The sequence below is a fragment of the Lepidochelys olivacea genome, assembly GCF_965140295.1.
Source record: "Lepidochelys olivacea isolate rLepOli2 genome assembly, chromosome: 8".
NCBI classification, from domain to species: Eukaryota; Metazoa; Chordata; order Testudines; family Cheloniidae; genus Lepidochelys; species Lepidochelys olivacea.
Window position 1 is genome coordinate 16514727 of NC_140418.1, and position 12573 is coordinate 16527299.

Sequence of the window (12573 nt, forward strand, 5' to 3'; positions counted from 1 at the left end):
TTTCCAGCACAGATCCAGGCTTTCTCACTCCTTTTCTCACTTTTCTAGTATATGCAAACAGGCATCTAACCTTCAAGCCCTAAAAACAATGGTGCATACAAAATAGATATGTATATAGGTGTGTGTCAGTAATGTTATAACATTTATGTGAACTCAGACTGGAAGGTGCTAGACTTCATAACCCACCAGCATGAACCATAAAACAAGGAAATAAGCAGTTAAGTCACTGAATACTTTCTTTCACAAGTTCCTCTTCTCAGCCTCTGTCTACTTCTCTTTTTAGCACCTGCAGCCCACAAGTTGTCACCTTCACCCTGCACAAATTCCAGGCACTGTTGAACTCCAACCATATTTATTTGGTTGCATGTTCATATGTTTAGGGTTGAAGTGTTTTTCATAAATTAGATTGTAAGTGGTTCTGTGCTCTATGCTCAATCATCATGAGAGTGAGGTATATATCAGATTGCAAATGGTGGCTGAAAGATCTATTTTTCTGCGGTGCTTGGGAAAATTCAGATTTATTTAGTTAATGGTAGTTCTAAGTTTGGTATTAATTTTTATGTAGAAATTACAGAACTGAAATCCCTGTGTGTGCTGGTGTATTTTACATATATGTGAGAGACAAGGTAGGTGAGGTAATATTGTTTATTGGACCAACTTCTATTGGTGAGAGAAACAAATTTTCCAGCCACACACAGCTCCTGTTCAGGTGTGGGATAGATACTACTAGCGTCATAGCAAAATGTAAGGGGGAACAGATTGTTTAGGATAAGTAGTTAACACAGATTGTAAGGGACCATTCAAGGTATTACATATATGGTCAGTGTAGGCTGCTCGCTATTTGGTCATATTGAGGGGGGAAATACAGATCCATTGAGTGATGGAAGGGAAGTAGTGGAAACTTGCTTTTTTTAACGTGCATATCCTACCAATAAACAGTTTACCTACCTTAACTCAAAGATGAAGTGTGAGTGTATGAATTTCCCAGGCTTATTAATGTGTGCATATTTAAATTGTTTCCTCTATAAAAGTTAGCAAAATATTTTACCAAACACATACTATGGAAAATTCAATTGTCCTCTCAAGAGTCATTGTGTTAAGTATTGAATTAATGATTTAATTTAGTCTCCAAATTAAAATGTGGAATAGAGGGTTTTTAAGTTTACCTTATGTGCACTTAACTTTGGAATTGTTACAGTAACATCTGTAATATGCAAAAAAAAAAAAAAATGTAAAAGATTCATTTGTAAATGAGGCCCCAAAGTTCTTATTTAGTCATCTAAATAAAAATTATCACATTTTCAGAGGAGCTTAGCAGCTGCAGATTCCATTAAATTGAATGTGAGCGTGGTCTGCTCAGCACTTCTGACAGCCTGGGACTCTGATAATTAGCTACTAAAATATGGATTTGGGCCCTTAGCTTTAAGGCATCAGAGTTTGAAAATTTTGGCCTAAGTATATAGTCTTGATAAAGGTTAGTTTCCGGAAATCAAGGTGAGAAAAATAGCTACTACAATTAGCTGGATTTTGGACTTGCATATTAACCAATGTACAGTGGTTTTCCACCCATTTATTAACACCAGCTCTGAAATTCCTAGTGAAGACTCTCTTGGATCTTGAAATACAATCAGATGGGAATGATTAAGGAGGACATTATGACATTGTGACTGCAGTGCTGTATGTTAGTGATTTGCCTGTAGGTTATTCATTAATCTCTGGTTCAAGAGTTATAGCTTCACCAACTAAACCTGTTCCATAGGATGAGATATGGAGCACAGATTCTTAGCCCAAAAGCAAATATTTTCTTTGCCAAACTTTGTAGCTTGTGGAAGTGGACAGTGGTAGAAAGTGAGGAGTATAAACAAAGATGGATAGTAGTTTCTTTCTTATTCCTATCTGTGTTTTGATTTGTTTTATTTTATTTTTCATGAAATGATTACCTTGAAGAACTTTTTTGAGTTAGAGCTATCACATATTTAGCCAGGGTATTTTACCAACAGAGAAGGTAACTCAGAAGTATTTGAAATATGCTTGAAAAGTTATATGTATAGTTATTCTGTCCTGCTAACATGCAAACCTATTTATTTCCAGCTAGCATACCGAAGGGAGAATCTCAAAGAATTCACTAGGTCAATTTCAATATCCATTTCAACACCAGTACATCTAATACACAGCCAGCAGGTCTAAATCTTTTTGAATTTGTAAAACTGTAAATTTAGAGTCTTGGGGATGATTTTTGAAATTGGCCCTCGATGTTGTGCAAAACCCAGTGTTACCAACTCTAAGGACTTTATCGCAAAACTTGTGTTTCGCAGTGTTTTCCCTTAAAGACCTACTTAAAAAGATTAAAAAAGAAAAACAAGTTTCTATCCCTCCTTTTTGCCAAGAAAAGCTTGAAAATGTGACTTGAATATAATCTGAAAGATTTTTCATCGTTACTGGGTTAGCTGAACCACTCTGCGCACCCCCACCCCACCCCGGTTTCGGGCCTCATGCCTTTCACTTTTGTGGGGTGGAATCCTGTGATTCTCCCTCTCTCATAGACCAGACCCTGAATACTGGATACACCTTGTGTATTGACTGCTTTTTCCAGGCTTTGTTACCTGTAGTTCTTCCCTTTGGGAGTCTGTGACCAATAGCGTGACTAGACATGGTTTACTTCTTAAACCAAAGTATTGTTGAATCTTAACAGTAGGAATAAAGCATAACATAAGAGAAAAAAGGATTTTAAAACAACAAAAGCTCTTTATACATGTCTGTCACCTAAAATCACTCCATCCTTTGATAGAGACCCCAAGCTGGCTTCCCTTCCCCAGTCGCCGTAACCTATGCACTGTGTGTGTCAGGCTGTTTTTCCATAACTCTTCAGCAGCTGCCCCCTTCCCTATAGAGAGAGACTTCTGATCAAAGTTCTTCATTCTCTCAATGCATGAGGATGGAACCCCTTGGCAATCTCATGTGATGAGCTCAGCAGAAGGTCAGAGGTAGCCCACAGAGTGAATGGTTTTTTATCATCCCTCATGTGTGGGTATATAGGTGAGCCATTGCCCTGCTTTCTTTTGCTTTTCCAGCAGCCTGCTGTTAAGCTAAACTGACCTCTTCACACTGTGAAGATCCCAATAACCCCATCACAATCTGGTATTCATAAATTATTACAGAGCAACCCCACTACTGCCACAGGCTCAGAAATCAAAAGGCAAATAAAAAGACCCCCAAATTTATTATTTTTAAAAAGTCTCATGATTTTTAAGCCAGTCTCATGGTTCTTATGCGTTTCAGTCCTGACTCATGGATTTTGGCTGCTTGGGGCTACCAATAATGAAATCCGCAAACACAAACAGGCACAATAGTTGACCACCAAGAGATCTGACCATTTAATCTCTAGGTGCACTGATTTAGTCAAACACTTTAATACATGCAGAAGTGCCTTACTGAGCTAAGACTTCAGATAGCTGCAAGTCCAGCCTACGGCAGTTGTTGCTCACAAGCATTGCAGACTGTTGTAACCTTTTAAACTTTAAACTGTCAGATAACCAGTCTCTTAACTGGCAGCTTTAGGCCAAATGGAAAGATGAAACCAGGGTGTTTAAAATGGTATTAATCACATGCTGAAGAGCTCAGGAGAAATGAGTGTAGCAAGAAAAGCAGTTGTTCAGAGGGTGCTAGAAGGTGTACATTTAAAATAGGACATCTCATTTAATTTCAGTGCTGATGAAATGGAAGGTATTTGTTACACTTGCTTAGACTCCCTTACATTATCACCAAGTGGTTATAAATAGGTCTAACAAAATCTACACAAGTCTAACTTTCACCACTTATCCAAACATCTCTTAGTTTTGCCCTGGCTGCAGTGTTGGTTTGGTCTCCTGGACAACTGCCACATTTATCTTTTGCACTTCTGCACCTGGTTTGCCCTTGGCCAGCTTAGGACCACTTGAGGCAAAACGATCAACTTAGTTTATATATTACCATCTGTGGCGTATTGAATGTAACATTTTGGTACTCGCACATCAAAGGCCAAGCTGACATCTGGCTTTAAAAAAAAAGAAAAAAAAAAAGAAGAAGAATATGTGGTATCTTGCGTTAACACAAACCCGACCAACAAACCTAAAACCTATCTGCTTTGCACTACCACCTAACTCAACTGGAGTCTTCATGCAAGTATAGTAGATCCATCCAGTAACCAACTTTTCACTTACACAGGTAGATTTAATGCCCTGGGCTTGAGTGCAGCTATCCAGAGCTTCCAAGACCCCAAAGGGGACCTCTACTAGTACATGCCAGCAGAATTTTGGATGCACTCCGCTGACGTTTCGGACAGAGGGACAGATGATAGTCCTTAAGGCGCTAGTAGAACCTGGGGTTTGGACCTCTGAAAATAATTCATTAACAGAACTCTCTCCAAACTTGGAAAACTGGCTCTTGTCCTAGCAAGCACCTTTCTTCAAAAATATTGGGCACTTCCTGCAGAAGTTCCTGTGCTGCGTGGGAGAAGGTTAAACGTTTCACTTAATACTTTGGATGGTGCTGGATTTTTCATAATGAATTTGAACTGAAATGGAATCATGTATATTCCAAACCCTTTTCCTGGAGAAAAGGACTCTTTTGCTGTGGTGGAGTTCAGGGATTTTTAGGAATAGAAACCTGGGGTTTTGCAACAGTGAAGTGGCCCAAAACTTCTGATTCCAAAATACTGGAGGAATGTAATCAAACCACAAGGAATTCCTCTTTAAGCCCAATGGCTTTTTGCAGAATTAAAGGATATTTCAATAATGGCAATCAGCAGAAAGCATGATTGTTAGAGAACTGGGCTAAAGGATTAACACACTGAGAGGGATTTCTTTTCTCAGTGAGTGAGATGAAGGATTGGCCGCGTATCATTTTATAGCTGCATGACAAACTGAAATACAAATGCCCTTTTTTACTCTGCACAGATGCTTTGCTCTTAGTATCGTCAATGTACTATATGGGTACGTGTACACTGCAGCTGGGAGTGAGCCTCCCCGCTGGGATAGACTCGTGCTAGTCAGCTCGAGCCAGTGTGCTAAATATAGCAGTGAGGATGTTGTGGCACCAGCAGAGGCTCAGGCTTAGCCACCCAAGCTTGGACTCACCCTACACCCTGGGTCCGAGTTAGCCTGAGCCACTGTCAGCGCTGCGCGGTCCGCCTAGCTACCCTGAGCGCAAGAGCTCAAGATGAGCTCGCTCGAGTCTGTGAGGCATGCTCCCAGCCGGAGTGTAGACCTACTCAATGTGTCTCTGAAATCTGCTTCCCTTCTTTTCAAAACTAGTTTCAATCTCAATCACCCTTGTCTTATAAGACCAAACTTGGAAAGAAAATATATAACTCCATCTGGAGCTTGAATTATATGGGATCCAGTGAGATGTGTATTTGGACAGCCACGGATATGTGTGAAAACTAGAACCGTGGATGAGTCCGTCAATTTGATGAAAGGGAACTTATCTGTAGCTTTAAAAAAAAAAAAAAAAAAAGGCACCTGAAGAACAGTGTCACATGATGTATCTGGGTGGATGCTGTGCACTAAAATGGAGTATATTTCAGCTCTGAATAGGATTCAAAGGCAAGATGTAGACTGCTGCTTGAGCCTTAGTGAACAAGGGGTTAACCTCCAGCTCTGCTTTGTCCTTCCCCTAAAGATGCTTGAGAGAGTGGATTCTTTGGAGATAGAGGGAGGAGTGCTTTGGGGAAAGTCAGAGACTTCACAATCAGTCTTAGTTTTTCTGTTCACCTTCCTGCTTGTCTTCACATATTTTACTTTTTTTTGCTGTACATGTTCTCCCTGGAGGGCAATACTTCTGCTTACTGCAGCTGTTTTTTCTGTCAAGTCACCCCCCCCAGCGTACATGTTTAAAACAGTTTCTCTCTTGCCAAAGGAGTCTCTAGTTTTCAAGTATCATGTACTGAAGTTAATATGTGGTAATGGATGGCGCAGAGGGAGAGATTGAGAAGTACATTTGTTTGGAGATGTATAGTCAGAATTGCTTGGATCCTAGCACAAAAGGAACAGTGTCCCCAGTCTGGTCCCTCAATTTTATGTTGTTCCATTAATTTACATATCAGTATAATTCCTAGAAGTCCTACTGTGATTTCTCAGTAAGGCCCTTATAATGGTGGTAAGGGTTACCAGCAGAAGAATTCTAGGAATGATAACTTGATATTCTTTTGACATTCCCCAGAGATGCATCAATTTAAGTGGCTTAACTATGTGTAAATAAAAAATATTGCAACAAGACAATATGACATGAAGACAAGTGATTTTTTTTAAGATGGTTATCTGTATTTAATTGCAGCCATTGGTTCAGTACATAAAGTTTCAGTGTAGATCAGTTTGCCTTGTCCTGATTCTCTCTACTAAAACTCATCACAGGTCGCAAGGCTGGTGTCCAGGTCAACAAGGAAGCAAGATCATGTGCCTCTCTATAAGAATGAAAGGGTGCCTTTTTCCTTTGGCCTTTTAGCGGGGGAGGGGAGAGAAGACAAGAAAATGAATTAATAGAGATTGGTTTCCTCTGAAGGACTTGTATCTTCCATAGTTATCAAATGTACTGTTTTGCACACCTACGTTCTCACCCACTTACTTGTACAGCCCTTGGTAGGCTGGGCTGCCTTCCTCGCTTTGTTCGTTATATTACAAAGCTTGTTCTCCATGGCTCATTTATTCAAATCAAACCTAGATTAATGCCACATCTCCTGAACAGCTGGTTGCATGTGCCCCTAGGAGCCTCTTGCTCATTGATCAGGCAAATGCTATGTGTTGAAGGTGTGCTTATTCTAAGGGGGAGCCTTCCAAGATCCAGAAGCCATACGGGAGAGCGATACTGTGAGTGCAGGTTAGTTTTCTTGTCAGATGACTTTGACCAAGCATGCTCCCCAGCCTCCTTTCTTTTGTTTCTATAAGGTGTGAAACTTTATTGCTTTTACAATTGCAATAAATGCACATGATGATTTACGGACAAAAGACAAAAGGTGCAATCCTGGCCACACTGAAGTCAGTTCCTGTTTTGCCATTGACTTCAATGGGGCAATGATTTGACCTGCTATCACTACTTCCAAGAGGTTTACCGTCCAAATTAAGACCTGCTTGTCAAGAAATGGTAGGAAACTGAGGGAAAAGAAAGGGTCAGGAGCTACCGAACAATAAGATTTGTATTCTTGCTTTGATTAATAACGTTAGGTGCCTTGCTCCAGACTCTACTGTTCGTTTGAAGGAGAGACTGTAGTTTAGTTTACAGATCTTGTGGTTTCTTCAGAGCTCTGTTCCCAGGAGCCTGACTGCAGGGGAGGAGCCACATCAGAGCACTGGGAGCAAGTAGGCAGCCTCCTGGCCCAAGGCAACCGTAGTGCCTGTGACACCTGCCCGCTGAGATGATCTATCATATCCATCAGTAGCAGGGGAGGCCAGGGTAATTTTTAAAGGAAATTTCTTATCATGGGATTGGTATGAGTTGGTGTCAGTATTCTTTCAGGAGTGTGTGTGTGTGTGTTGGGAGGGGGGGAATACTATGGTAATGGATGGCGCAGAAGGAGAGATTGAGAAGTATATTTGTTCGGAAATGTATAGTCAGAATTGTTTGGATCCTAGCATAAAAGGACCCCAGTCTGGTCCCTGAAAACTTTCCTTCCTTAGCTGTTAAGAACTGGAATGACAACCTGCTCGGGGATGTGATTGAACCAATTCCTCATGCTTCTTGTCTCACTTGTGAAGAAGCTTCACAACTTAGTTCCCACCCAGAAGAAAGCTCTACCCACAGCTTGCAGCATTGGTTCAAAGACTGCACTTACATTTTTTGGTTCTAATGGTCTCTGCCACACTCAGGGTTGCCCATCTGCCTCATGTGAATGATAAGGAGTGAAGTGTACAATTGAAGTGGCTCCCAAACTTTTTAGTAAGGCAGCCCACCAACTGCTTGCTTTTTTCCTTTTTTGCAACCCACCCGCAGTCCAAAATCACAGGCCAGCATCCTTCTCCTCCACCTTTTCCTCCTTGCCCTGCGGAGGGGGCAGTGACCACCCATAGTAGCACTCTCTTCCCCCAGCACAACAACCCTCTTCCCAGCCTGGAGCAGAGAGGTGGTCTCAGGGTGGTGGTGGGCAGGGGGGAGGTTGGAGATTGAGCCTACCCTGCACTCACCCTGCCATGGTAATGCCTGTCCCGGCACTTCACTTATTGCGACCTGGCGCACGGAGCCGCAGTGTTGCTCAGGGGTTGGCCCTCAGTGGGCACTGGTGCCCCCTGTGCCAGGTCACAACACCACTCACTAAATTTGGCCCACCGGCCCCTCCATCATGATATGTTAGCTGAATGGGCGATCAGCTCCCTCCTAACAGACAACAGAAGCAACCAACAGAACTTCAAACATGCTAGACTACATCTTGACAAAAGGAGTACTTGTGGCACCTTAGAGACTAACAAAGTTATTAGAGAATAAGCTTTCGTGAGCTACAACTCACTTCATCAGATGCATTCAGTGGAAAATACAGTGGGGAGATTTTATATACACAGAGAACATGAAACAGTGGGTGTTACCATACAGACTGTAATGTATGGTAAGGAAAGGTGAGCTACTACCAGCAGGAGAGGGGCGGGGACTTTTTGTAGTGATAATCAAGGTGGGCCATTTCCAGCCCTTTACAAGAACAGTAGGAGGGGAAATAAACAAGGGGAAATAGTTTTACTTTGTGTAATGACACATCCACTCCCAGTCTTTATTCAAGCCTAAGTTAATTGTATCCAGTTTGCAGATTAATTCCAATTCAGCAGTCTCTCGTTGGAGTCTGTTTTTGAAGTTTTTTTGTTGAAGAATTGCCACTTTTAGGTCTGTAATCGAGTGACCAAAGAGATTGAAGTGTTCTCTAACTGGTTTTTGAATGTTCTAATTCTTGACGTCTGGTTTGTGTCCATTTATTCTGTGTCCACATATCTATTCAGGGGACACCATCATAGGGCCTAATCACATCAGCCACACTATCAGAGGCTCGTTCACCTGCGCATTTACCAATGTGATATATGCCATCGTGCCAGCAATGCCCCTCTGCCATGTACATTGGTCAAACTGGACAGTCTCTATGTAAAAGAATAAATGGACACAAATCAGATGTCAAGAATTAGAACATTCAAAAACCAGTCGGAGAACACTTCAGTCTCTTAGCTCACCTTTTCTGATCACTCTTGTTACAGTCTGTATGGTAACACTCATTGTTTCATGTTCTCTGTGTATATAAAATCTCCCCACTATATTTTCCACTGTATGCATCCAATGAAGTGAGCTGTAGCTCACGAAATCTTATGCTCTAATAAATTTGTTAGTCTCTGAGGTGCCACAAGTACTCCTTTTCTTTTTACGGATACAGACTAACACGGCTGCTACCCTGAAACCTACATCTTGACAGGGATTTTAGCTGTGGTAAGCTAACAGGATTTAGCTTTTAGTGCCCATCAGGATGCATCTTTGGTGACGTGAAAGTGACCAGGACTTAATGGTGCCATGTCACTAAAGACAGAATTGTTGAGGAAGGGAAGGTCTTGTGGTTAAAATACTGGACTGGGATCGAGACCTATGTGTGTGGCTCTGACACAGACCTTGTGTGACCTTGGATAGGTTGCCTAATTTCACTGTGCCTTGGTTCCCCGCCCCCGGGAAACTGGAGATGATAATTCTAGCTTTCTCCTATTCGTGGTCTTGTCTGTTTAGGTTGTAAACTCTTGTGGGCGAGGACTGTCTCCTACTATGTGTTCGTACTGTATCCAGCACCAAGGAGCTATGATCTTTGCTGGGGCCTCTAGGCATTTGTGTATTGTAAATAATGCATAATAATTGTTCAAGTAACTACATGTGGAATCTTTATATAACTAAAAGGTTAAAGACTTCCCTTCTGTTTTCCAGGTCTACAACTTGAACAAAGACAATCAAAGTGAAGGCAGTAAGTATTTTTTTTAAGAGCAAGATCTTGTTGCTTGGGAAAACTGATGCATTGTGAGGAGGAGGTGCCGCGAATAGGAATTGCCCTGCACGCCATCACAGCATGCAGTCATTACTGATCTGGCCATGTCTGTTGCTTATATTTGGCTGTAATTATGGAACAGTTTTGAATGAGACAAAAGAAACTGGGAGGTGAGACTGTAATTCTTGTCTCATCCGCACTGGAGCATGATGCTCAGACTTCCCCATCCATTAAATTGGGGGGATGATGATGATCTGCATCAGTTTGTAAAGCACTCTGAGGAATTAAGAGCTTGATATATGAGAGTGATGATTATAAAAAGCAAGTATGATTTTGTTTAATATTATTGATATTTATAAATAAATAAAAAAATAAACCACACCAATCCTTCCGTCTCTCCAACTCAACCAATGGGAGGGCCCAGTAGGCCAGCCTTCTTTTTGCCAAAAGAGGACTCGGACTATGTTGTGTGAAAGTCTTATGGAGCAAGCCAATGCCAACAGATACACTGGGAAGACCCTGCCCAGTCAGATCTCTGAAAAAGAGCCCAAAAGATGGATCTTAAAGACTTGTTAACTCCTTGGCCCAGACAATCAATGCCTCCTGGACTCAGAAGAGTACTCCCATTGCTCCTAGGTGTTGCAACTCCACCTTGTCCCACCTCTCAACTCCTATGTCTTAAAATGCTTAATTGGACCGTTTTCAATAGGTTTGGGCTAGCATAGATATCCTCCAAATTGCAGCTATTCAAAGCTCTTAAGAGCACCTAATGTTACTGGGCACACTGAAGCCCACTTTCTTTTTAAACAAGTAAATATTTCAATTGTAAGCTCTCTGGGACAGGAACCTGTCTTCACAGTTGCCTGGAAGCTCCTCTCACTGTGGTAGGACATAGACACTAAGTGAGGGAAGGTTTGTAAATGCTTTTTTTTTTTTTTGCAGCTGCTCTCAGCTCTTGCTCCTCCACTCCCCCGCCTCCCTTTTCCTGATATGAATTCATCTCTAGTTATTGGCTGCATGTGGTTTTTAATCACATTTGGTATTTTTGTGTTTCCGTGCAAAGCAAAATGACGAACACCCAGCCCTGACATAGTGCTTCATGTTCACAGAGGGCTGTGCAAAGGAGTAATACTTTGTCTTTATATGACACTTTGCCTCAGAGGAGCTCAAAGTGCTCATATACCCATTTTATGGCTGGGCGAAATAAGGCACAGGTCAATTGTCAGGAGGAAGAGAACAAAGATCAGTCAGAACCTTAACCTGGGCCTGTAACCTCTTGTAAATGGTCAGGTTGCAAAATGATCGCAGTTTTTATTATTACTTTTAAAACACACTGCACCTTGCCAGTGGTAGAGTTCAGGTCACACGTCCTTGGGAAGCTTTCCATGGTCACTTGCATTTTCTAATTCCCCATCATTCCCTTTGTTTAAGGCACACTAAGTTTGCAAAGCCTACACTGGCTCTGCAATGCCTGGCTTAGGCTCTCCATATACAATGCCCCAATAAATCTGGGGAGCCCTCTTGAGGGGCAGTCTGGACCCTTTATATTCATTTGGGCCACTTATCACAGGCAAGTTTATTTACACACCGTCTGTTTCCTTAGCTCCCACTGGTGTCTAACTCTTTGAACAGATCACTGGCAGCTTTATTAAGGGCATGAGCTAAGGGAGGGCTGGAGTGTTGAGGGCAGGAGGACGAGAGTCCTGTTGCCATTTTTAGGCAGCTGGTGGCTAAGATGAAAGCCCCATGAGATCATAGGCCTTTGTTGCTGTGGGATCCCGGTGCGGCTTATAAATAGAATGTTTTCCCCTCCTGAATCTGAGAAAGGGTATACACACTAATGGGGAATTTCAGACTTGCTTCTGGACATTGAGCTCCTTCATCTGATAGGTCTGACATTCAGCGGACCGAGCAGCCTGGTGGCATGGCTTCCCTTTCTGTCCTTGCCAGCCACTGGTGCTGACAAACAGAAAATGATTTCAACCCCACTCCCCGGCTCCTCTCCCCACAACTTTTCCCCCCTCTCCCAGGCAAGATTTACATCCCTGTCAGTGTTGTTTTTTATAGAGGTGGTGAGTGATACAAGATGGTGCAATTACAGGTAATTCGATACCTAGGTGGGCTGTGCAGTGCTGCTAACTTTGTCTTAGCCTTGCTTCTGAGTGGTACAATTAGTGTCGCTTGCATTGTCCCAGCCAGTCTCTAAATTCACTCAGTTGGAGCTGCAATATATTGACATGCCTCCTCTCAAACTAATAGCTGGTTCCTTAGGGACACAGTGACAAACCAAGGTTTTACTGATTCTTTCAGGGACTATGTAGGTTACAGCTTGGGGCTCTGTGCCACACAAACCAGTGTCTGACCCTGCTGAAGGGAAGAGAGATTAAAACTTAGTCTGATAGCACCGTTTGTACTTGAGATGTCTCCCAGAGTGCATTTGTGCAGTGTCAGTGTGAGTAAATATCCCAGTATTTGGTTGGCAGTATGGCTAAGTCCTAGCCAGACCTCCATTCTGGCTCTGGTAGGGACTAGTGGCATTGTAGGGACAGTGTACTTTTACTCTCAAGGGGAAGAGAGTGGGTTAGCTGATTCTTTGTTTCCTCTTGGCT

At 42.2% G+C, this 12573-nt stretch overlaps 1 protein-coding gene across 1 annotated transcript in view; it reads left to right on the forward strand.

The window, feature by feature from the left end:
• ARHGAP26 (Rho GTPase activating protein 26) overlaps positions 1 to 12573 on the forward strand; it is a 305883-nt gene that overhangs the window by 146078 nt on the left and 147232 nt on the right. The window contains exon 12 of the mRNA XM_084635724.1: positions 9907 to 9943. Within this exon, the coding sequence (XP_084491850.1) occupies positions 9907 to 9943 (37 nt within the window). The remainder of the gene's footprint in view (positions 1 to 9906; positions 9944 to 12573) is intronic.